General features: G+C 40.7%; 1 protein-coding gene and 1 non-coding gene across 2 annotated transcripts in view; one reads left to right on the forward strand and one right to left on the reverse strand.

Annotated features, from left to right (window-relative positions):
• Positions 1–27,520, forward strand: part of unc5da (unc-5 netrin receptor Da) — a 168,138-nt gene that overhangs the window by 59,215 nt on the left and 81,403 nt on the right. The window contains exons 5-6 of the mRNA XM_060936616.1: positions 18,121–18,301; positions 26,963–27,130. Coding sequence (XP_060792599.1) covers positions 18,121–18,301; positions 26,963–27,130 — 349 coding nt within the window. The remainder of the gene's footprint in view (positions 1–18,120; positions 18,302–26,962; positions 27,131–27,520) is intronic.
• LOC132895817 (U1 spliceosomal RNA) lies at positions 15,979–16,140 on the reverse strand. Its single transcript, XR_009655850.1, has one exon. It is a non-coding gene; the product is annotated as a U1 spliceosomal RNA (small nuclear RNA).

The raw sequence follows: 27,520 nt of genomic DNA on the forward strand, positions 1-27,520 counted from the left end.
GGGGGTCCTCCATGAAGCAAGAGGGGGAAGAGACATTCTCTGTGTAGCGAGAGGGAGGAGTGACATCTTCTGCATAGTAAGAGGGTGAGCGACGTCCTCAGTGGGGTGATGTCCTCAGCCAAGCAAGGAGGTTGAGTGGCATCCTCAGCGGATTAGGAAGGTGGATCAGTGTTTGAAGTGGAGCCAGATGGCATAGTGACATTGGAGGTGGAGCAGGGAGACGGAGTGATGTTCATGCTGAGGCCATGAGCCATAATGTCATCCTCTGTGGGGATGGGAAGATGTCCAATGGTTCTAGCTAGGCCGGTCAGGAACCCTCACCTCAAAAAAAATTATTGAGGGGGCGCATGACATCAAGCCATTCCCATTTTGCTCTGATCCAATTTCCCCTCTCCTGTTGCTCTCACATCAGGTGGTTCTTCTTGGACACTGAAAAATCTGCTGCATCCACGTTAGGTCAAGCTTTCTGTCACGGAAATGGTAGAAGGAGGCAGATGCAAGTGCAGATTATTAATTACGTCAAGTACAAACAAAACAACCTAAACTAGGAAAAAAAGAACCAAAAAAATGAACGGTGGATATGAGGCAAGACCAAGGAGCTCTCCAAACAAGTCAGAAGGTTCACCTTCCAGCAGGACAGTGACCCTAAACATACTGTTCAAACTACACCAGAGTGGTTGAAAGGGAAACATTTCAGTGCCTTGGAATGGCTTAGTCAAAGCCCAGACTTCAATCCAATAGACAGTCTATGGCATGACTTGAAGATTGCTGGACACCAATACAACCCATCTAATTTGAAAGAGCTAGAGCAGTTTGCCTTGTAAAATGGGGCAAAAATCCCAGTGGCCAGATTTGCTAAGCTAATACCCCAAGAGACTTGCAGCTTTAATTGCAGTAAAAGGTGGCTCTACAAAGTTCCATGTTGTCATGTGACAAAATAGGGAAAACACCAAGTGGGTAAATACTTTCACAAGGCTTTGCTAAATATTCCTAGAATAACAAATGCTGCATTTGTGGTCTTCTAGTAGAGTTTTACAAAATGTTTTTTACTGAAATCAGACAAGTTGAAAATGTTAATTGCGTCTTCCACTTATATATTTTGTCTTTTGTCTCTTAACTTTCTCTATTGTAATATGTTTCTTAAGATCAGTAAGAAATACTATATAGTATGACAGGGTATACTGTTAAAGGCAAGTAATGAATGATGTAGTGGTGAGGTATGATGTAGTCCAACACAAAGAATGTCCTAAACTCTTTTATTCTTCTTATAACCCAGCAATTTGGCTTTTTTTTTTCATTAATCAAAGAATGGCACATCATACACTTTATTTTTTAATAGTTAATGGTGTGGAAACCCCATGGAATAGGTTTCTGCTATAACTTGTTATAAACAGTCACTCCCTCACCAGCCATTTTTTTCTTTCCTTTTAAGTTAAGAAGACAATAATAATAATAATAATAATAATAATAAAAGTTACAGCTTTCCAGCTTTATTACAAAGTGCTGACACTGGAGACTCCTTCCAAGATCAGAAAATGTCACTATGTCAGTAGTCAAACATATTTTAAATCCATACAAGTCCCTGTGTAATTGTTACTATCCAACCAATACCATATTAGAATGAGCTCTTGTTGTCAAACTATTGCTAAAAGTGCTGCTATAGAAAATTAATCAATATCACACCTTCTGAGCAGTCAGAAGTGAACATTCGATAGTGTAATGGTGTAATTTGTTTAATCTTTGCAACCTTTGAGAAAAAAAGCAAATTATCTCTTTGTCTTTCTCTACAAAAGTTAGTGAATGCTGCACTGAGAATCACAATGTGACAGTCATCAATAATTTATATTTTAGTGCAAACCCAGGGTAATAAAACCAGACTAGAATAAGCTTTGAGTCTGCTCTTTCTGACTTTTCTGCAGTCGTGGAAAGGATATAAAACACACTGACTTGAGTGAAAGTATTGTTACTGTAATAACTCATTGAGTAAAAGAAAAAGTAGCTGTCAAGAAAATTTCACAAGAGTAAAAAAAATAGTCTGGTAGCAAAAAAAAACTACTTAATTACTGTACAAATGTTTTTATTTGTCTAAAATTGACACAGCTAATGAAAAAAATGTTCTGAGATCTGAGAAATGGATTATTGAACAATTATTTTAAGTGAGCTCTACTGAAGTGAACACAACCTTGATTATCAGCAGTATACAGTATAAGGAAAGAGAACATTAGCTGGCTAGCTGCCTTAGCCAAATGGTGTTAAGGTGTCCGTCAACAGGATCTGATAAAATTGTGGATCAAGGCCTGGGGAAATGTGATGCTCCAGATTGGGTCTGGAGTTCCACCACAACCAATAGACAAAGGAATTATAACAGAAAAAATATATATATATTAAAATAGATAAAACATTAAACAGAAGAACTCCAATGCATAAAAACAGTGGGAAAAAAAGAAAGGAAAGAAAAAAGTGTCAGGAATGTAGGCAACAGGCAGATGTAAAAGTGGCAGAGAGTTTATTAATATCAGGGTGACTAGAGACGTGGTGGGAAATAGCAATAGTCAAAGAAACAGAAAAGCAAGTAGGACAGATAATGCTTGGTATGACTGGGTAAACTCAGAACAATACCTTGAGTGTGTGTGAGAGACGGGTTTAAGTAGCGTGGCTGATTAGACATGAAATGAGAGACAGCTGTCTTCAATAAGCCAGTGACAGGGGGCACGGTGCTTCTTGGGCGTTGTAGTTCTGAGAAGCCATGTTTGTAGTTTGGTTAGAGCTATCGCTCTCAACACCATTACTGACAGTTAAGGCAAAGCTGGCAGACAATTCCAAATTGTAACATGAAGGCAGAGTCAGTAAACAGGCAATGGTCAGGCAAGGTACAGACAGGATATCAGAGGCAGAGACAGGGATAAAAAACCAAAGTACAAACTATATCAACAACCAGATATTCAACACAAACAAAAAGCTTGCTAAAGTCAGACAAGGAAACGTCAGATAGCGTCCATAAATACACAGCAGTGATGAGGCTGTGATCATGAACAGATGTGTATGATAATCAGTATTCTGGAGACTGAGAGCGGTGTGGTGCAGGATGGTTTTTGTAGTCTGTGGCAGCCATATTTGAAGGCTGTTGCAAACTCTGGGAAGTGGAGTCTTGAGTGCGAGCAGGTGCAGATGTGACAAAACCAAAAGCTCGAGTGAGAAACGGCAGCCAAACCACTCACAATGTATTTTCAACTGAAAACCAGGATATAGCAGCAATATAGTAGATATACAGTACTGTGCAAAAGTCTTCAGCACCCTATTTTTTTCCATACAAACTGTGCTATAGATTTCTATTTTGACTTCTACATTATCAAGATAGAGAGCCAACCCTTGAAGAACTAAATGAGGCGTTGGACGCGCTCACCTCAGGTAAAATACCTGGAAAAGATGGCATCCCTGTGGAAGTTCTTAAATGCTGCAAAGATGCTGTTATCCCCGAGCTGCATGAAATCCTTTCCCTCTGTTGGAGACAAGGTGGGGTCCCTCAAGACATGAATGATGCAGACATCGTCACACTCTATAAGAACAAAGGTGACAGGGGCGATTGCAACAACTTTTGCGGCATCTCTCTGTTCGTCATCATTGGAAAGCTGTTTGCCAGAGTTGCTCGAAAGAGACTCCAAATACTTGCAGAGCGGGTGTATCTGGAATTGCAGTGCGGTTTCCGGATGAACAGGTCTACAGTGGTGCTTGAAAGTTTGTGAACCCTTTAGAATTTTCTATATTTCTGCATAAATATGAACGAAAACATCATCAGATTTTCACACAAGTCCTAAAAGTAGATAAAGAGAACCCAGTCAAACAAATGAGGCAAAAATATTATACTTGGTCACTTATTTATTGAGGAAAATGATCCAATATTACATATCTGTGAGTGGCAAAAGTATGTGAACCTTTGCTTTCAGTATCTGGTGTGACCCCCTTGTGCAGCAATAACTGCAACTAAACGTTTCCGGTAACTGTTGATCAGTCCTGCACACCGGCTTGGAGGAATTGTAGCCCATTCCTCCGTACAGAACAGCTTCAACTCTGGGATGTTGGTGGGTTTCCTCACATGAACTGCTCGCTTCAGGTCCTTCCACAATATTTTGATTGGATTAAGGTCAGGACTTTGACTTGGCCATTCCAAAACATTAACTTTATTCTTCTTTAACCATTCTTTGGTAAAACGACTTGTGTGCTTAGGGTCGTTGTCTTGCTGCATGACCCACCCTCTCTTGAGATGGACAGATGTCCTGACATTTTCCTTTAGAATTTGCTGCTATAATTCAGAATTCATTGTTCCAGCAATGATGGCAAGCTGTCCTGGCCCAGATGCAGCAAAACAGGCCCAAACCATGATACTACCACCACCATGTTTCACAGATGGGATAAGGTTCTTATGCTGGAATGCAGTGTTTTTCCTTTCTCCAAACATAACGCTTCTCATTTAAACCAAAAAGTTCTATTTTGGTCTCATCCATCCACAAAACATTTTCAATAGCCTTCTGGCTTGTCCACGTGATCTTTAGCAAACTACAGACGAGCAGCAATGTTCTTTTTGGAGAGCAGTGGCTTTCTCCTTGCAACCCTGCCATGCACACCATTGTTGTTCAGTGTTCTCCTGATGGTGGACTCATGAACATTAACATTAGCCAATGTGAGAGAGGCCTTCAGTTGCTTAGAAGTTACCCTGGGGTCCTTTGTGACCTCGCCGACTATTACACGCCTTGCTCTTGGAGTGATCTTTGTTGGTCGACCACTCCTGGGGAGGGTAACAATGGTCTTGAATTTCCTCCATTTGTTCACAATGTGTCTGACTGTGGATGGGTGGAGTCCAAACTCTTTAGAGATGGTTTTGTAACCTTTTCCAGCCTGATGAGCATCAACAACGCTTTTTCTGAGGTCCTCAGAAATCTCCTTTGTTCATGGCATGATACACTTCCACAAACATGTGTTGTGAAGATCAGATGTTGATAGATCCCTGTTCTTTAAATAAAACAGGGTGCCTACTCACACACCTGATTGTCATCCCATTGATTGAAAACACCTGACTCTAATTTCACCTTCAAATTAACTGCTAATCCTAGGGGTTCACATACTTTTGCCACTCACAGATATGTAATATTGGATCATTTTCCTCAATAAGTAAATGACCAAGTATAATATTTTTGTCTCATTTGTTTAAGTGGGTTCTCTTTATCTACTTTTAGGACTTGTGTGAAAATCTGATGATGTTTTCGGTCATATTTATGCAGAAATATAGAAAATTCTAAAGGGTTCACAAACTTTCAAGGACCACTGTACCATTGACATGGTTTTCTCCCTCCGTCAACTCCAGGAAAAATGCAGGGAGCAACGGCAACCACTCTTCATAGCCTTCATAGACCTCACAAAGGCTTTTGATCTAATCAGCAGAGACGGCCTTTTCAAGATCCTTCCAAAGATTGGATGTCCATCCAAGCTCCTCAGCATCATCAGATCCTTCCATGAAGACATGAAGGGTACTGTGATCTTTGACGACTCCAGATCTGCCCCCTTTGAAATCTGTAGTGGCGTGAAACAGGCACCGACCCTGTTTGGGATCTTCTTTGCCATTCTCCTGAAGCATGCTTTTGGCTCTGCAACAGAAGGCATCTACCTCTGCACCAGATCGGACGGGAAACTCTTCAATCTCTCCAGATTGAGAGCTAAATCCAAAGTCCAGCAGAGATGCGTTCATGACCTCCTATTTGCTGATGATGCTGCAATCACCATTCACTCAGCTGAAGAGCTCCAGCAGCTCATGGATCACTTTAGCGCTGCCTGCCAAGACTTCAGACTTACCATCAGCCTGAAGAAAACACAAGTCATGGGACAAGGTGTAGATTCACCGCCCCGCATCACAATTTCGAACCATGTGCTGGAAGTTGTTCATGAGTTTGTCTACCTCGGCTCTACCATCTCTGACACCCTCTCTCTCGATTCAGAGCTGAGTAAGCGCATTGGTAAGGCAGCTACCACCATGTCAAGGCTAGCAAAGAGAGTCTGATTAAACAAGAAACTTACAGAGCACACCAAGGTCAAAGTCTATAGTGCGTGCATCCTGAGCACCCTCCTGTACGGTAGTGAGTCCTGGACTCTACGTAGCTGGCAGGAATGAATATTGATGCCTTCCATATGTGTTGCCTCAGATGGATACTAAACATCACTTGGCAGTACAAGATACCGAACATTGATGTCTTAAAGAGAGCTAAAATCCCATGCATGTTTGTGTTGCTGAAGCAGAGGCCCCTGCGCTGGCTGGGCCATGTTGTGAGGATGGACGAGGGGCAAATCCCCAAAGATCTGCTGTATGGAGAGCTCGTCCAGGGAAAACGACCTTTATGCAGACCCCTCTTGCATTTTAAAGACACCTGTAAGAGAGACTTCAAGGTCATGGTGGTCAACATTGACTCATGGGAAACTCTGGCCTCCGAGAGATCTACCTGGAAGCCCACTCTACAGCAAGGCATCTCCAAGTTTGAAGAGGGGTGGGTTTTGCTTAATGAGACAAAAAGGCAGAAAAGAAAGGCCAGGAGTCAAATGTTAGAAGCCTCCACGTACATCTGCCAGCGGTGTGGAAAGGATTGCCATTCCCGCACTGGCCTCTGCAGCCACTCCAAATGCTGCAAGACTCCTACTGCGTGAAACCCATAGTCTTTCGAGACTGACGGGCACCTACTACTACATTATCAAGTCAGTACAAAAAACGTTTTAGAGATTCAAATGTTCATTTTCCAGCACAAAATTAAATGTTACCCCCCCAAAAAAAATTTAAAATTGTATCTGAGCAGCATATTATATGAGAGAGCACTTTTCAGATTAAAAAAGAGAATCTAATGAAGGCTGCTGGGTTTTGGTGCAAAATTAAGAAGTGAGTGTGACAGTCAAAGTGTCCCGAAGAACTGTGGCTGGTTCTGCAAGATGCTCAGTAAAACCTACAGCTCATTTCCTTATAAAACTGCACTCATTGTACCGGAGACTACAATTTTTTTTTTTTTTTAAAGCAAAGGGTCATCTCATACCAAATATTGACTTTCATTGATTATAGCTTACTGTGGTTTATAGTATTTTTTTTTAATGTTGAAAATTTTAATTTCATTATTTTTAAGCCATTTTTGGTCTACAGCATTTCTTTACATGTGCCTAAGACTTTTGCCCAGTACTGTATTTAATACAACAAGTAACTGCTACAGAAAATCCAAGTAACATCTTAAGTTTAATCCACAGCTTTCATACTATAAAATATCAAAAGATCTGGCTAGCTAGCCTAGCTCAATCAGCTAGCTAATGGTTAGCCTGAACATGTTTCTGCAGGTAGGATGTTGAGCTGTAAAGGATTTGGTGTCTGAAATGCAGACATTCAGCAGGAAACTGTTTAATTTTGATTGTGTTTGGAAATTTAATTACCTACAATTTGCACATACTGTCTTGTCTTACAGTCTTCCCAGGTTGAATGCATTTTTTTTTCACTGCAAACAGTACTATATAGCACATGTATAATGTAACTTTCAACCCATGCTTTTCTCATACTTTGATCATTTTTGTTTCACCTTTGACGAGGAATGAAAAATTAGCCTAAAGACTCCCAGCTGGGAGTTATGCTTTTGCTATCCTTAGGTTTGACCAGTTTGTCAGAATGCCAGAACCCAAGTCTCTGACTATCCTTGCCAGCTGAAAACAACCAAAAAACATTTAGCTGAATGTGGCATCTGTCACCTTGGAAACATTGCCAAGATGACTGGTTGGTATGAGTTTGAAAAAAAAAAAAAGCCACTTGGGCTAATCAACAGTCATTTGAGCCAACATGGCACCTTTTTGCCAAGAGAAAGTCTATTTGTGTGCAGATACTGTTACTAAAATGAAAACTTAGCCAAAATAAAACTAGGGTAGATAATTTTTAGAAGCATGTTTTGTTATACAGTGAGGCAAAAAAGTATTTAGTCAGTCACCAATTGTGCAAGTTCTCCCACTTAAAAAGATGAGAGAGGCCTGTAATTTTCATCATAGGTACACTTCAACTATGAGAGACAAAATGAGGAAAAAAAAATCCAGAAAATCACATTTGTCTGATTTTTAAAGAATTTATTTGCAAATTATGGTGGAAAATAAGTATTTGGTCAATAACAAAAGTTCATCTCAATACTTTGTTATATACCCTTTGTTGGCAATGACAGAGGTCAAACGTTTTCTGTAAGTCTTCACAAGGTTTTCACACACTGTTGCTGGTATTTTGGCCCATTCCTCCATGCAGATCTCCTCTAGAGCAGTGATGTTTTGGGGCTGTCACTGGGCAACATGGACTTTCAACTCCCTCCAAAGATTTTCTATGGGGTTGAGATCTGGAGACTGGCTAGGCCACTCCAGGACTTTGAAATGCTTCTTACGAAGCCACTCCTTCATTGCCCGGGCGGTATGTTTGGGATCATTGTCATGCTGAAAGACCCAGCCATATTTCATCTTCAATGCCCTTGCTGATGGAAGGAGGTTTTCACTCAAAATCTCACGATACATGGCCCCATTCATTCTTTCCTTTACACGGATCAGTCGTCCTGGTCCCTTTGTAGAAAAACAGCCCCAAAGCATGATGTTTCCACCCCCATGCTTCACAGTAGGTATGGTGTTCTTTGGATGCAACTCAGCATTCTTTTTCCTCCAAACACGACAAGTTGAGTTGAGTTTTTACCAAAAAGTTCTATTTTGGTTTCATCTGACCATATGACATTCTCCAAATCCTCTTCTGGATCATCCAAATGCTCTCTAGCAAACTTCAGATGGGCCTGGACATGTACTGGCTTAAGCAGGGGGACACGTCTGGCACTGCAGGATTTGAGTCCCTGGCGGCGTAGTGCGTTACTGATGGTAGCCTTTGTTACTTTGGTCCCAGCTCTCTGCAGGTCATTCACTAGGTCCCCTCGTGTGGTTCTGGGATTTTTGCTCACCGTTCTTGTGATCATTTTGACCACACAGGGTGAGATCTTGCATGGAGCCCCAGATTGAGGGATTTCTTCACACCAAGCTGCTTACCTATTGCAGATTCAGTCTTCCCAGCCTGGTGCAGGTCTACAATTTTGTTTCTGGTGTCTTTTGACAGCTCTTTGGTCTTGGCCATAGTGGAGTTTGGAGTGTGACTGTTTGAGGTTGTGGACAGGTGTCTTTTATACTGATAATGAGTTCAAACAGGTGCCATTAATACAGGTAACGAGTGCAGGACAGAGGAGCCTTTTAAGAAGTTGTTACAGGTCTGTGAGAGCCAGAAATCTTGTGGCTCTCATGAGAATGAGGTGACTCTGCTCTCATGAGAATGACTTGTTTGTTTTGGCAAGTTCTGACCTTTTCTTTTTTTTTTTCTATTTAAAGAAAGTTATGTTGATTTGTTATCAACCAAGTCAAGAGATAAACGCTGATGAATAATAAGCTTAGCCTAATGAAAACTGATATGCCACTGTGGAAATTAAAGTGCCATATTATCTGTCACCGAAGAGATGACTACGATCATTCATGATGACGAAGACAAAAAATAAATATCCCAATAACACTGAAAACCCATAATTGCACTGCGCAAATTCCTCTGTGTAATGCAATTAATCATTCTATCTGATGAGGCAAAAAAACATTTTGTAATTATTTCAGTCATGAACATCTGAGGAGGATGAAGTAGTGAAGGATGTAGGAAGCATTGAGTGCCTGTTGAAGATCGTTACTTTTAAGCGGTTTTGGTGACGGTCATCATGGCATAGCGTTTTTAAACATGGATGTGAATTGCAGGAAAATTATATCACCCAAACTGGAGCTTAATTGAGCAAGGTGCGGTCCTGTAATTGCCTTCATGTCACTTTCACTTCCCCGTGAATGAATGTCGATAAATTCCAGCTCCAGAATAACAATATTATGAGCTATTGTATCTGACACTAATTATATTGCCGTTTTTGGCTTTGTGCCTTGTTTCAGTGCCAAGATCAGCACTGATTTGTTGCCTTTTTTAAATTGTCTTTATGCGAACACTCATGCAATTCACCAAAGAGTTGTCAATATCTCACTTCTCTTTACTTACGATGATGCAACTATAATCTGTAACAGTTTCCAGCCTCTGCTTGCCGTAATCTCTCTGCATTTCTGATACTTGAAAGCCATTTTGACCATCACCCCAGTTGCTCTGGGTGCTTTGTGATTCAGTTTGATCCTTGTGCAATCCCATAGGTGAGATATTCTCTCTTATTCCTAAACAGTTCTGACCTCAGATCTCGACTCTTTCATCTTCATGTGTGACATCAAAGCTGTAGAGCTCTCTGAGGGCTACATAGCTACCGTGGTATCTGTGGACAAATTAGCCCTGAATTCTCAGCTGTATTGCCAGGTGTTTAAAAGCTGCTTTAGTTGCATGGTTGTTGTGTGCGTTGTTGCGGTGCAGGGCATTAATTAGAATGAATGTGGCACTTAGAAAAGTGCAATTTCCTTCATTCTCTAGGTACAAAGAAGGGACGGAATTCCTCTGTTTGTGTGTTCATGAGCCCATCAACAACCTTTCAAAGGACCCACAAAGACCTCAAAAGCAGGCCATGAGTACAAAACCCAGAGGGGAGAGAAATTACCACCAAATTAGAGTGTTTTCTTCAGATAAATAAGTAGCTGTCGAGAAATAGACATTTGACTATTGCTGGGTTTCAGTCACGTGACTTTTCTTAGCAGTTTTACCGGAAGTGAAATAGCTGGTGGTCTAAATGGCTGCCGTAGTGCAAACAACTAGCGATAATTTATCAGAGTATACTCATAATCTAGAAGCCACTGCTCACTTTAGATATATTCAGAAGATTGCTATGTGCAATGGAATAGACCTCTACAGTTTGGGAAAGAAGGATTTGTCATACGATCTCGAAAACTATCCTTCAGTCGAGTTCCCCGACATCTCGAACTATCTGGTGTTGCAGACGTCCTTCTACACTGCAAAACAGATGAAAATGTGGAAGAGTATGGAGGCTTACAACTTTTTTGTATGTGGCTGGGTAAAGGACCTCGGTATCAAGTCACTGCCGAATGAATCCTGTATTATTTTTGCCCGTGTAGGTATGTTTTGGGGTTTTTTTTAAGCTTTTCACTCACGTCTTTACAACGAAGCGCTGCAAGTTGAAGTGTAAACAAACAACAGTTCGCTTGATTCTCACTTGTGTTGGCTCTTATCTCTCAGGTAAATCATTCACAAAGATAATCAGAAACCCATTTAAAGACCTGGATCTTAGTTAAACAAGACGGAGAAGTGATCACGATGCATTGTAACTGTATGGTTGGGTAAGAATTTCGTCACAACCTTCATGCATATGGACTTTGTGAGGAGTAAACAAAGAAACAGCTGGGGACTTTAGTGCTTCGTGACTAAAAAAAGTACCATGAAATAATGGCACATAGCAAGAAAAGTACTTGGAAAACACTAAGGATGTAGCTGAGAGGGATATACAAACCTTTCATGAAGTGATCACTGTAAACTCGAGCATGCTTCGACTCGGCTCCCTTCGATTTCAGTGAAAGGTTCAAAAGCCACATTTCTCGACGTCTTTTTGTGAAATCCTGTATTCATTCACCCTTTTTTATTAGTTCACGGGGAACCCTGAAGAAACTTTTCAGTTTCACGGTTTGATCAATTCAAACAACCTAAAACAACGCAAGCATAAGGCATTTTTCATGTGAGCAATGCACCTTCTCCGTACAAACATTTTGTCAGCTAAGCTTTGGTAGACCACCAGCTAAAGTTTTGAATAACTAATGAGGCAGATGTGACGTCACGTGAAACCCAGCAATATGCACTTATCTCTACAACATGTAACCAAATGCAAAAGAAGACAGAGAAGATGACAGAAACACCCTAGAGAACAGGACTCAACATCAGCAAGACTAAAACTTGTGTACTGAAGATGAATTGCAAAAACAATGAAACACTGAAGTTTCTAAGTAGCAAAGACATCATGGAAGCCAGGGAATATTTGGTGCTACAGTGAGTAATAAAGGGAGTGCAGATAAAGACATGGACACCAGGCTTAGTAAGGCCAAAGCTATGTTTAGAAGGCTGAAAAGGGTTTGGAGCTCCAAACAATTCAACCAGAGAATCAAGATCTGGTTATTTAACATGCTTGTGAAACCTGTTCTCCAATATAGGAGTGAGACATGGAAGCTCAACGCTAAGGACAATGATGTAGTTGACTCATTTCAATACCAATGCTTAAAAAGAATTCTGGGTATATTCTGGCCATATACTGTATCAATAGACGAACTTAATGAAAGAACTGGATGCATACGAGTAAGTACAGAAGTGAAGAAGAGAAGGTGGAAGTGGCTGGGTCATGTGCTCAGGATGCCAAGAAAACATCACTGTGTTACTGCACTAACTTGGATACCTGATGGGAGGAGGAAAGTAGGAAGACCAAAAACAACATGGCGGAGAACAATAGTAAAGGAATGAAATTTGAATGGCTGGAAATCAGGGGAGGAGGTGAGGATACTAGCGAGGGAGACAGGGTTAAAAGTACTGGCATAGAAGTATTGATGTCTTATGTGCAACTGAGCACGAAGAGGTTAGGTGAGGTGAGATTTGAAGTAAGAAGGAATAATAATAGTCAGTGTGCAGGGTCCAAGCACCCTTCACAAATAGCACCCCATAACAAGTTCTTGTTCAAGTTAACTAGAACAATTCATAAGACCATTTTAAGAGACCATTAAAAGAATGTATTCTTCAAGTCTCATGATGGTAGCTCTATGCTAAGCCTGTGAAATGCTTGCTGAAATGTGACGTTTTCATGTTTGTTCAGTAACCCAGTCATTAGAAATACAGTTGCAGGTTTGCACAACACTGCAGTAACACCAAATTTCAGTGTGATTGAATAATAACTAAATAATGATGAGGATTCTTTCATTCGTTAATCTTCAGTAACCACTTTACCCTGATCTCTTTGACGAATCTTCCAAGAGTCCTTTAAAGGTTCTCTTGACAGTAAAGGGTTCTTAGGTTCCCAAAAAATAATCATTAATGATTGGTAAGAAGCAGTGTTGTAGTGTTGTCACTAAACCTTGAGTCCGAGTCCAGACTCAAGTCCCCAGTGTTCAAGTCCGAGTCAAGTCCAAGTCATTACAGAAAATTTCAAGTCGAGTACACTATTGATCTGAGTCAAGTCAGAGAACAAGACTCCAACTGCACCATTTGACAGTGGCTGTTGATGCTTTTATGTGAAACCGTCTCTGCTGCTGTGTTGGACTAAAGTTACTGCCCCATTTTAGTTAAATAGGCGACAGATAAAAAGCTTGTTCATTGCTCAGCAAGCCCCGCCCACTATGAGCAGGGCAAATAACACAAGAGAGGGTTAACACTAGCTAGTTCATCAGTCAGCAAGCCCCACTATCAACAGAGCAATGAACATAGCATGTCACTTACACTACCGTTCAAAAGTTTGGGGTCACTTTGAAATTTCCTTATTTTTGAAAGAAAAGCACTGTTCTTTTCAATGAAGATCACTTTAAACTAATCAGAAATACACTCTATACATTGCTAATGTGGTAAATGACTATTCTAGCTAAATTCTACTAAGGCTACATCCACACGACAACGGCAACGAGATTTTATTTAAAAAAATATCGTGTCCACATGGGTAACGGATCAGTAAAATATCAGGTACATATGGCAACGCAACGCTTGCTGAAAACGATGCAATACACATGCCACACCTCTACGTGCGCTGTAAGACGGTCCCATCGGAGACACCAGAACAATAGAAGAAGAAGTAGGACACATGCGTGTAAACCCCTTCTTCTACCCGGCGTGAAGCACTCAGGAACAAACACACAACAACAAAAAGAAGATGGCTGCGACTACGCGAGGAAATCGTGCCTTCTGTGTGTACAAATTAGTTTTATTAGTGTGCATAGTTTTATATAACTTAATTTTCTTATTGTGTGTGAACATTTTGAAAAGCATTTTTATATAATTTATATATTTTTATATTGTGTGTGAACATTTTGAAAAGCAGTCTTATCCAGTAAAAAAAAGAAATTCAAGAAATGGTTCAGTTACTTGTTTATTTAAAAGAAAAGCTGTATACAAAAGTGAATGCAATGCAGTGGTTCATACAAAACAGCGAGAGTGCTGCTTGTTCTAGTCATGTGGTTGTGACATCATCGTAAACAAATCCGTTCTACTCATCCAGACGACTTCGCAACAGTGCCGTTGCCAGATTTTTCCACTCTGGAACCCGTTCTCAAAAAATATCGTTTTGGGGAACCCAAAACGCCGGTGCCGTGTGGACGCCAGGCCGAAACGATAAGCAATTTTATCAGATTCACCTGAATCCGTTGCCGTGTGGACAGCCTCTATGTCTGGTTTTTGGTGCAATATCTACATAGGTGTATAGAGGCCCATTTCCAGCAACTATCACTCCAGTGTTCTAATGGTACAATGTGTTTGCTCATTGCCTCAGAAGGCTAATGGATGATTAGAAAACCCTTGTACAATCATGTAAGCACAGCTGAAAACAGTTTAGCTCTTTAGAGAAGCTATAAAACTGACCTTCCTTTGAGCAGATTGAGTTTCTGGAGCATCACATTTGTGGGGTCGATTAAATGCTCAAAATGGCCAGAAAAATATCTTGACTATATTTTCTATTCATTTTACAACTTATGGTGGTAAATAAAAGTGTGACTTTTCATGGAAAACACAATTGTCTGGGTGACCCCAAACTTTTGAACGGTAGTGTACTTCTCTGGGTGTAGTCTTGCCAAATGACGATTGAAGTTTGAGGTTGTCCCCATTGTCTCCTCAATAGTTCTACATATGGAACACATAGTAGTGCATTTTTTCCCACTGCACGAGAAGTCTGTATAAGCAAAGCGGACAATCCTAGGGGCATCTCTCCAGGCATTTTAGTGCCATTAACATTTATTTGTTCCTGAACATGACGTATGAGCAGGTGAATGTGCATTCTTTTGCACGAAATTAGCATAAAAATTAATGTAGATATAAATATCTCATGCCAAATTATTATGGCATGTTACAAAAAATACAGAAAAAAAATCCAAGTTCTCATCTCCAATTTACGAGTCTGAATACAGTTAATGCATGAGTCCAAGTCATCAGTGCTCAAGTCCAAGTCAAGTCACGAGTCCTTAAAATTAGAGCCACGAGTCGAACTTGAGTCTGAGTCCTGGACTCAAGTACTCCAAGCCTGGGAAAAGGCAAGAGGTAATAGTTCCTATTCAGTAATGTTATTTGATTATCTGGACCTTGGAATGCAAAGAACGTGATGTAATTGGACCGCTACAAATTTTAACACTTAGTCTAAGGAATCACCCCTTTTCAACCAACAGGGAACAGGTTTCGTTCTGATTCAATCCCAAATTTTGAGCCATTCAGAGCATTTTGGCCAAAAATAAATTGGTTTGGACCCTGAAAAGTTGGTTCCCAAGTGGAACCAAAATATAGCTGGTTTAATTAGTTTGGAGAGGAAATGGAGCACAGCAATGGAGAATGCAATGGAAAAGGATACATCTTCGGGGGAAAAATTGACCGAAAAAAAATCTGCAATAACAGAACAAAAGTTTGAAGGTAATCAATGCATACCGCCATTTTGCTACTACTGTTTACCCCTGTTGTACATTGTGCAGCACTCTCCATTCATGATGCATCCTTGATTACGACAGTTCCACTCAAAACTCGTGAAAATGTGGGCCGGTTTGCTAGTTGGCACCAAGGGTCAAAGGATCCTGAACAGAACCAGTTCAAGAACCTGTTCCCTGTTGGTTGAAAAGGGATATGAGAGGGACAACTGAAGAACCCTTGGGGTTCTATATGTAACCTTTTTTTTTTCCTAAGACTGGGGTAAGATTTTCAGTGGATCCAGGGTTGGTATATTAGATTCAACGTTATTGTCATTGTGCAGAGTACAGGTACAAAGCCAATGAAATGCAGTGAGCGCAAATGCAGTCCCCCACTGTCAGAAATTATGCAGTCAAGATTCCTGCATTTAAGAAATTCGCAAAGGTCAGCGCAGCCTGAGTGCAATAGCTTGGCCTCACTTTGGGCAAACCACCTTCTTGATCATGGTATTGTCCCTGCCAGGTAAATGACTCCACACAAAGAGTTAACTGAAATCAGGATCTCAAGCATACCTGTAGCATCAACATCATCAAAATGATCGTCAGTATTTTATGAGTGTACATACAGTAAGTATATAAGATGAGTCACCATTATAGTAGGCTTTAAAGTCAGACATCTAACCACTGTTCTTGTAAGCGGAGATGAAACAGTAGCTCTCCAGGACCTTTGGAGTGGAATAGAGAAAAGATTGAAATTGAAAGCTTGCAATGAAAGAGTTCTCTCTGGCCATCAAACAGGGCAAGAATACATTTTTCCACTCACAAGCTGACAGTTCAAATGTCGATCCTTCTATGTCCAAACCTTGGAGAGAGAAGGAATGTCTCTGCTTGTATCTGCTTAATTGTGACGTCAGAATTCTCTTGCATAGCACAGGGACACAAAAACATCTTCACTGATCCTCTCCAAGGTCAAAGCATTCTTAAAACTCAAAACACACACTCATAAATCAGCAGGAGAGAGACCAACTGTGGGAGTGAAATAAATCAATTGCAATTGGACTCAACTTCTCCTCTGCACTCGAGAGCTGTGGAATTCCTCACGCACTCCTTAAACTTCAAACTCTAACCTGAGAGTCAGCCGAAATGTAATCAGTACAGCAGTGCTTTGCTGTTTCTTTTTCTCTCATGTTAAGTGTTCAGCAGGCCTTTTTTTTTCTCTCTCTCTCGCTGTTTATCTCCATCAGTATGCTACTGATGGAATGATACTGATGGTGGATTCGGATGTCTTTGCCTCTCTGCTAATTAGGTCGTAAGATAGTTGCAAATTAGCCAGTTCTTTCCTTCCCTATCGTTTTTTCTGGTGTGTGTGTGTGTGTGTGTGTGTGTAGTAACTAAAATATGTGATGATCCAGATACATAAAATTCTTAGGTCTGAATAAGCAGTGAATGTAACTGGATGGTAAAAACAGATACCTTTTTAATGCTTAACTATTTAACAGTTATTCCACGAAATCGAGTTGTACATGAGCTGATAGCCGACGAGGCACGTAGTGCCGAGTCGACTATAAGCCATGTACAATGAGATTGAGTGGAATAACTGTTTTATTCTATCCACATTCACCGGATTTTGAGAAACAGAGCATTTTTATTTATTTTGCAAATTCGACAAATAAAAACTTTACATAAAGTCTCTGACAAAATCATTTCCACTTAGAATGTAAACAAACTGGCGAAATGACAGGAACAATTTGTGGAAAACGCTATAATAATAATTCTTGAAAAAATAAAAAAGATACATTCTTACCATGAAACACTTTCATTCCATATTTTGTTGCTTTTTTTGTATTTTGGGGGGTTTTGTTTTTGAGTAGAGTTTTTATTTCATCCTCGGTTGGTTCAGCAAGACGCTCCACCATGTCCTTCTTCTTCTTTAGAGGGGTTTTTTTTTTTGGTGGTTGGCAAACCAACTTAAAGGTGCATTGCCATCACCAACTGGGCTGGGGTGTGGAACAGGAGGTATTGGAGGAAAAAAAACTATTATTTTAGCTTTTTCTGTTTCTTTTAAATACTTCATAAAGTGATATATCTGACTTGATGTGTTCTGCCATTTTGTTTTTCTTTACTCATGCTATATATATATAATGTGTAGACACATCTGTAAAACTGCTTTGTGATGTCCATTGTTTAAACCTGAATTGAACTGCTTCAGTTTGCACGACTCCAATTTCTGTGCGAGACTAGATCACACTGCTTGATGATGGAAGCAGAACATAGTGATTTTCTTTAATTGTTGGTCTATTGTTAGATCTTTATCATACTGTATAATCTGCCATGGAAACATGTTATTGCCCAGTCTGTTATAGAATTCGACATATTTTATTGGGATTAGCTCATATATCTCCTACAGTGTGACAAGTAATAATCTTCAAGCAGTACAGTAATCAAACCAAAGTTACATAAAAAAAGGCTTCACTCTTTCACTCAAGCATTCTATTTATCTTTTTTTTTCAGGTGGAATGGCTGAAGAATGATGAACCAGTCAGCACACTCGCTGACGTTAATTTTGACTCACGAGGAAATCACAACCTGATTATTAATGAAGCACGGCTCTCAGACTCGGGAAATTACACCTGTGTAGCCAGTAACGTCGTGGCTAGAAGACGTAGTGCCTCGGCTACTGTTAGCGTTTATGGTGAGGGTTCCTCCCCCCCCCCCCCCCCCCAAGGCTTGTACTTATACATCCAGCTTCAGTTTCCATTCAAAAAAAAAAAGTTATCACAAGAAAAATACAAATGGTCCTGTGTTTTTATGAACTACTCACTCCAATGAAATGGAACCGCAAATACACACAATAATAGAGAGACTATAACAAACGCTCACTACATCAATGTATGTTTTAAAAGCCTCAGTGATCTATATGCCAATACTGGTTATAAATCATAATCTGTGGCATGCTACATGGCACATCTTTCTCATTTTTCAAACAGCTAATGTTTTAGTCTGAAAGGCGTGATGGAGGAACAGGGGAATGGATCTATGAGAAGACGCAGATTGGTTTTGATCAGTTGTTCAAACAGCACATCTAATGAGTTAATGATCCTTTCACCCACTGTATAGCCATACTTTACAGACTTTAAGTGCCATTAGACTAAGGCTACATCCACACGACAACGGCAACGAGATGTTATTTTAAAAAATATCGCGTCCAAATGGGCAACGATCAGTAAAATATCAGGTCCATATGGCAACGCAATGCTTGCTGAAAACGATGCAATACACATGCCACACCTCTAGGGGCGCTGTAAGACGGTCCCTTCGGAGACACCAGAACAATAGAAGAAGTAAGGACGCATGCGCATAAACTATTATGCGCGAGACTTCATATTAGCCACAAAGTCAGAAAAATCTGTTCGTAAAATTACATTATAATGACCAAATACAATGAAAAGTATTTTTCCAGTCTCACCTGTGAAAGGTAATCCCATGTGATCTCGTTTGGACGGTAAACCTGTTGGTACAGTTAAACGCAGCACATGAATGAGGCATCTTTATTCTCCGCTTTGACCCATCCAATATGGCGGCGAGGATGACGTATGATTCTACGCGGAAGGCGGCGTCTTTAATGGTCCGGAATGAATTGAATGCTACACGTTGATGGATTAATTTGTTGTTCTATGCCCTTTTTGAGGAATGTATTGTAGGACTTAAACCAACATCTGAAGAGGTGAGATCGCTCCTTTTTTTCCCTATTTTTGCTGGCGGGATTGACTCTGCCCTAAGGGCTATTCTCTCTCTCTTTCTCTCTCTCTCTCTCTCTCACTTTGCACCATTACACAATAAATATTCACAGTGAAAATATTTTGTAAGCGCGTTTCATGAACCAAGTTATAGGATTTGTTGACAACTCACATCGAGTTCGTTACACTTCTACCCAGCGTGAAGCACTCACAGTCATGTGGTTGTGACGTCATCGTAAACAAATCCGCTCTACTCATCCAGACGACTTCGCAACAGCAACGTTGCCAGATCTTTCCACTTTGGAACCCGTTCTCAAAAGATTGCATTTTGGGGCACCCAAAACGCCGGTGCCGTGTGGACGCCAGGCCGAAACGATAAACAATTGTATCGGATTCACCTGAATCCGTTGCCGTGTGGACAGGGCCTAAGTCTTCCAGTGTATTTTTTGAAGCAGATGTTGGCTAAAGCAAGCCTGATTGACTACGCTGATGGCTTCACAGCTGTCACTACTTGAGATTGAGCAACACTAGCAGTGGGGCAGTGAGGTATCCTTTTCTCTCTTTTTTTCTCAATAATTTTCACCCATAAAGAGGTAAGCTGACAATACATGGCAGTACTACTCTGCAAAAACAAACACTTCTGGCAATATTCACACTCTGAATGAGGCAGATGCTTTTCTAGGGTGGCACTTATCAGCCTCAGCAATGAACATTAAAACATTTTACCTTGTTTTTCAAGCGTAAATAGACCTTAAAGAATTTAAGGAAAAAGAAAAAAAATTCATTTAAAAAAATGTATTTAATTGAACATGATTTTAATTATAATAATATTGAGACCATGGAATTAGATGGTTCTGATGTAATGTTTTAAAATATGCTATACATTTATATAAATATATGCATTTTTTATATCTCATCTCATCTCATTATCTCTAGCCGCTTTATCCTGTTCTATAGGGTCGCAGGCAAGCTGGAGCCTATCCCAGCTGACTACTGGCGAGAGGTGGGGTACACCCTGGACAAGTCGCCAGGTCATCACAGGGCTGACACATAAACACAGACAACCATTCACACTCACATTCACACCTACGATCAATTTAGAATCACCAGTTAACCTAACCTGCATGTCTTTGGACTGTGGGGGAAACCGGAGCACCTGGAGGAAACCCATGCGGACACGGGGAGAACATGCAAACTCCACACAGAAAGGCCCTCGCCGGCCACGGGGCTCGAACCCGGACCTTCTTGCTGTGAGGCGACAGCGCTAACCACTACACCACTGTGCCGCCGCATTTTTTTATATATTTATGTAAAAAATTATTTGTTTTAAAATGTTATTTACATGACAGTAAATATGCAGTATATTTCATAGTTTCTATACTGAAGTGTTGCATATAAAAGGTTTAAAATTTGGTAGATTTACTTAATTACCTTTAATGACAAGCTGTTTGATAACATCAAAAGGCTTCTATGGACCCTTTTCACGTGACGTCACGACAAACACGGCCGCCATTTTGGACGTGTACTACCAGTAGTTTACCACAGCCAACATTGAGGAACGGCAGCAAAGAAAGTGTTTATTTTCAGCAAGACTTCCATCATGCCACTATATTGTTGTGCACCTGGATGTAGTAACCATCAACAAACAAGGCAAGGGTTATCATTTTATCGGATCCCGGTAGATGCTGACCGACGGAGAAGATGGATAGCGGCATACCAATGCTTGTGTAGTGACCACTTTGTTGGAGGTAAGACGAATAAAATTAGCCAGAAAAGGCATTACATTGCTGTTAACATTCTGTGGCGGCGAGTGTGTAACCAAATAGGCTAAAATAACCCATTGTAACCTCTTTGTTCTTCTGTAGTAGCTATTAGTTAGCGTTGTGTTCCTTTGCTGTTGGTAGACTGTAGGACAGATCAGAGGCAGTGTCCTACAAACAGCGCTTAATTTGAGGGGAGCAAGCCGGAGCGCGCTCCGGAACCTCGGGCGTTGGCTCCGGCAGCTATTTATCCACAAAATATCTGCAGATGAACTTAATTTGCAGTGTTATTACAAAACATGCCCAGAAGCGCAGCGCCGCGCCCCGCCCCTCTCCTCTCCTCTTCTCTTTTTTTCCGCACCGGAGCCGCTCATCCTCTGCGCTCCGGGACCTCCCACTTTACAAATTAAGCACTGCCTACAAATAAGTGTTCAAAACAAGAGGAACATGTATTTGTCTCTTAAATCCAGGCCGTTCCCTGTAATCTGTAACAACGGTTGGAGAAAGTAATGGCAACTAGTGAGTGCACAAACCATAGAAGGTAAACTGTACACAGCGCCAGGGCAGTGTGATGGTATGTCTACTTTTAGATTGTGTTAGCTGATCAATGAACACACTCGTCACTCGACGAGTTTCACGTCTTTACGACGGATACTTAAATGTGTGTTAGGTATTATTGTTGCAGTCTAAGCAGTCATTGTAGCAGCTAGATGAGCGAGAACCGAAAGGGTCTGTGCCATAAACTGTTATTTCTGTACGGCGTTGCTAATGTGTCGTTACTGTTGTTATTTCTCCCTCTGCTCGCCCTGTAAATGCCCTACTTCGCTGGATAGCGAAGGTATTTTCTGCATCTCGCTCCTTTTTCTTGTATGTTCTCCGTTTGTCGCCTTCCTCGCATTCAAACCAATTCGAGCCGAAGTCCGCTACATGTCCAAAATGGTGGTCGCGTTTACGAAGGTCACGTGACTGAAAAGGGTCTATAGGTGGACGATGGGGCTGAGCTCTACTGTTTCGATGACGTATTTAATCTTCATAAAGTCCTGATTCACAACTTTATACATTTTAAATTCTGTCAAAATACTAAATTACCTCATTTGAATGACCAACAATTTAAAAAAGAAAAGATAAAATTGACAGATATGAGCCAATTTTCCAATGATGGCTTCACGTTTAGGGCTGCACGATGGTGTAGTGGTTAGCACTGTCACCTCACAGCAAGAAAGTCCTGGGTTCAAGCCCAGCAGCTGGCGAAGGCCTTTCTCTGTGGAGTTTGCATGTTCTCCCCGTGTCTGTGTGGGTTTCCTCCAGGTGCTCCGGTTTCCCCGACAGTCCAAAGACATGCAGGTTAGGTTAATCGACTCTAAATTGACCATAGGTGTGAATGTGAGTGTGAATGGTTGTTTGTCTCTGTGTCAGCCGTGTGATAACCTGGCGACTTGTCCATGGTGTACCCCGCCTCTCGCCCATAGTCCGCTGGGATAGGTTCCAGCTTGCCCGCAACCCTGTAGGACAGGATAAGCGGCTACAGATAACAGATGGATGGATATTATTGCACCTAGTGGTCAAAAAAGGGGAACAGCAACAAGTGCTAATAGAGATCCATATGGGCAAGATTTTTCCTGCCCCATGCTCATGCTATAAATATTTTCAGTGGAGCAGAAGGAACAGGAGGGATTGTTAATGAGTGGGTTGTCTGACTGAGCTGGTTTTTAAAAAAAATAAGAAAAATGCTACTACTAATAAGAAGAATTAAACTGAATAAATTCCAGCAACGTGGGCATATATAGTGGAGAGTGGGGAAACTTGGGACAGTTTATTTCCAACCAATCAGGTTTCAGAAGTTAGATGTTGCTCCTTAGAGTAATCTACTTCCTTTAGAGCCATGAAATTGGACACTGCAGTAAGGTATGTGAAGTTAAAGGTGCTGACTGCAAAGTTGAATTCAGGGCAAAATGTTCTATGTCTATTGCTGTTGGAGTTTCGAGATGTTTCTCTGCTGCACACACCGTGTATCCTGTGTGTAAATGTTTTGCCGAGATAAAATGCATCCTGCATTTTCCGATTCCAGAGATTGCCCAAGCAAGTGAGCAACAATATCACATGACCACTGTGGGACGTTGTTTGACCTACTTTTAACCAAAACAAGTTAGCATGGACAAACATGGTAGACTCCACTCTCCCGTCAGCTAAAAGCCAGGGGAAAGAAAAGGAAAGACTGCCTAGTGAGTGCAACTGCCAGATAGAGCAAGGTTAGATGACATCATTTTTTTCTAGACAGATAACTGAATCATTTTAGCTAGCGCTTAGCTATCTTAACCTTAAAATGCATGGGCTCGACTCCACGGTAGCAAGTTTGAAGTTATACACCATGTTTTCATCTTACAGAGAAAGAAATGATAACACACAAGCAGTGACAGAGAAAAGATAAATTTGTCTTTTGTTTCACAGATCTATTTGCAAATGCCAACCACAAATTACATCCCTGCGACTCAAAACTCTTCGAGGTCGATGCAGAGTCATGATGTTTTCCACACATTGCCATCTTGGTGTGATGCAGTTCCATAGTTATGCTAATTACTTAAAGCTCCTTGCATTCATCTATTTCCATGGGGCCATACTGTTTAACTCAAGAGGTAGGAAAATGGTCCGAAAATGGAGAAAAGCGACCCTCAGCACATCAAAATGATCACATCTTGTCCGCATGATATTGCTCTTGCGAGACATAAGAAAATGCCATACACAATAAAAAATTTGAACATTTCAGATGACTTTGCAGTTGGCACCTTTAAATATTTTTGTCAACCAAATCTTGTATTTTCTACTTCCCAGACCACCTCCATTCTATGGTGTAATGTATGCTGGTGAATTGGGGATTTGTTAGGAATTAAAGTATGTAGGCTAGAGTTACCAGATATAGTATTATTTATTAAACTTAAATTCTGGGGAAAAACATTTAAGTATTTTTTTTTCTAAATGGCCAAATGGGGAGAGTTGGGACAGTTCATGTTAGTTTTTTGTTTGTTTGTTTGTTTGTTTGTTTCTTGTGGTTTAAATATATAAAATTTTTAAATGTTTTTGTTTAAAATGTGGGTGTGTCCCTGCATGAGGATTAAACTGATTTCATTCCTTCTTGAGAATGGAGCTGTTTTGTCAAGTCAGGTTTTGGGTAAACTGACATTTTTCTATCACTGTGCCAGCATTGTGTGTTCATCCAGTTCATATGTTACAAGTTTTGAGAATAAATAAAAATTAAACATTAAGCCTTGGGATGGGCGGCACGGTGGTGTAGTGGTTAGTGCTGTCGCCTCACAGCAAGAAGGTCCAGGTTCGAGCCCCGTGGCCAGCGAGGGCCTTTCTGTGCGGAGTTTGCATGTTCTCCCAGTGTCCGCGTGGGTTTCCTCCGGGTGCTCCGGTTTCCCCCACAGTCCAAAGACATGCAGGTTAGGTTAACTGGTGACTCTAAATTGACCGTAGGTGTGAATGTGAGTGTGAATGGTTGTCTGTGTCTACGTGTCAGCCCTGTGATGACCTGGCAACTTGTCCAGGGTGTACCCCGCCTTTCGCCCGTAGTCAGCTGGGATAGGCTCCAGCTCGCCTGCGACCCTATAGAACAGGATAAAGCGGCTAGAGATAATGAGATGAGAAGCCTTGGGATTTTATTTTTGTCCCATGTCTCCCCATTGTGTCCCAAGTCTCCTTACATAATGTCCCATATCTCCCCTCAGTGTCTCATGTCTCCCTGCAAAAAATAATGACAGAAAAAGTGAAGCCTGAAGGCCAGTATATGTGACAAGCTGAGAAACTAATGTTGTGGTAAGAGGGTATAGTAAATCCTCTCTAATGCAATATGAATGTGGTGCTACCTGCAAAGAATTTCACACAATGTACAAAAACTGAAACCTTGTCCCACGTCTCCCGACTCTCCCCTATAGTATGTCTGTGATGAACTGAACTATTTCTGTTCTGTTTGATTGGAAGATATATTGCAAAGATTGGGAAAAGGAAAGGGAGTTAGGATTAGTGGATAATGTTCGAAATGATCAGAAATGTGTGAAACGCCTGTTTCCTGATGCAAAAGCTGAAGAAAAGAATAAAAATATGTCTCCCATTTCCAATACCCAGAATATAAAAGTTCTTTTGTGTGTTTTTTGAGATATGGTAGGGCTGGAAATTTTGCTGAAATCTGTCAACACACTTGAGGGTATGTCTAAAACTAAAATTGCTCAAAAGACACTGCTAGACTATATGCCGGATGACTGCATGTTGTCGACTCTCGAATATCTATTATAGGGTTACTCTAAGAATTCACTCAAGAGTAGCCTATGGCATATACAGTCTCGCATAAGAAAAGTGTGATAGACTCTCAGAGTAATTTTGTTTGAGGCTATCACCCTGCCCCACTAAAATCTATGGTCATGTAGACTATATATTTTGTTGTTGCTGCTGTTACCATTTTAATCTAAGACATAATTTTCCTTTCCTTTTTATCACAATTTTTAGGTTCTTTTGTGAGAGCCAGGAAACAACAGTGTAATTTCATAGATGAAACTACAAGAGCAAACATTTTTGTTCCATTTTCTTCATTAAGACCTCAAAAAGACTCAGTAAACAAGTGTGTGTGTGTGTGAGAGAGAGAGAGAGAGAGAGAGAGAGAGTGCTTGCAATTCTCTGGGGATCAGTCTATCATGTACAGTACAGTATATTATTATTTATTCTATCCACATTCACTGGATATGAGCAATCGTGCGCTCTGATTGGCTACTCTACTACTAGAATATCAGCTTATATACTGTGAGTAGAGAAAAAAATGGTGGTATCAAGTATTTAAAAGAAACAAAAATAGCTAAAAGAATATAGTTTTTGTCGTTGTTCTTTTTGTTTTTTCTCCCAATATCGCCTGTTCCACACTCCAGCCCAATTGGTGGCGATAATGCACCTTTAAGTTGATTTGCCAACCACCAAAAAACCTGAAAGAAGAAGAAGAAAATGGCAGAGCGTCTTGCTGAAACAATCGAGGACGAAATAAAACTCTACTCAAAGAACAGAATCCCAAAAAATACACAAAAAAAGCCACAAAATATGGAATGAAAGTATTTGATAGTAAGAACATATATCTTTTTTTATTTTTCAAAAATTATTATTATAGTATTTTTCACAAATTGCTCCTGCCATTTCTCCGGTTTGTTTACATTCTAAGCAGAAATTATTTTGTCAGACGTTTTGTATAAAGTTTTTATTTATCTCATCTCATTATCTCTAGCCGCTTTATCCTGTTCTACAGGGTCGCAGGCAAGCTGGAGCCTATCCCAGCTGACTACGGGCGAAAGGCGGGGTACACCCTGGACAAGTCGCCAGGTCATCACAGGGCTGACACATAGACACAGACAACCATTCACGCTCACATTCACACCTACGGTCAATTTAGAGTCACCAGTTAACCTAACCTGCATGTCTTTGGACTGTGGGGGAAACCGGAGCACCCGGAGGAAACCCACGCGGACACGGGGAGAACATGCAAACTCCACACAGAAAGGCCCTCACCGGCCACGGGGCTCGAACCTGGACCTTCTTGCTGTGAGGCGACAGCACTAACCACTACACCACCGTGCCACCCTTTTTATTTATCAAATTTGAAAAAAAATAAAAATGATCTGTTTCTCAAAATCCAGCGAATGTGAATAGAATAAAACAATTATTCCCCTCAATCTCATCATACATGGCTTATAGCCAACTTGGTGCTACACGCCTCATCAGCTATCAGCTCATGTACGACTCGATTTCGTGGAATAACTGTTAAGTACCTTATCTATGCCATTGTAATCTCACTTGTCAATCTATTTTCTCTTCATTTATTAGTGAATGGAGGGTGGTCATCATGGTCTGACTGGTCAGACTGTAGTGTGCAATGTGGGCGGGGTTTTAAGAAACGTACACGTACATGCACCAATCCAGCACCGCTAAACGGAGGAGCATTCTGTGAAGGTATTTCAATACAGAAGAGCAGCTGCTCCTCACCCTGTCCAGGTGAGCTGTGATGGAAGTGTGTGTGTGTGTGTGTGTGTGTGTGTGTGTGTGTGTGTGTGTGTGTGTGTGTAAAATTCTATCTAAAATAGCACCAAAATTCCCAGACAGTCTCAGAGGACTATTTATTGGATCCATGTCTTTTATGTCTACAACCCCAATTCCAAAAAAAGTTGGGATGCCGTGTAAACTCAAAATAAAAAAAAAACAATGCAACAATTTGCAAATCATGGAAACCCTATATTTCATTGAAAATAGTATAACAACAGATCAAATGTTGAAACTGAGAAAATTTATTCATTTATTTAAAATATATGCTCATTTTGAATCTGTCAGAAACGCATTTCAAAAAAAGTTGGGACAGGGGCATGTTTACCACTGTGTTACATCACC

This window comes from Neoarius graeffei, chromosome 12, assembly GCF_027579695.1.
Source record: "Neoarius graeffei isolate fNeoGra1 chromosome 12, fNeoGra1.pri, whole genome shotgun sequence".
NCBI lineage: Eukaryota > Metazoa > Chordata > Actinopteri > Siluriformes > Ariidae > Neoarius > Neoarius graeffei.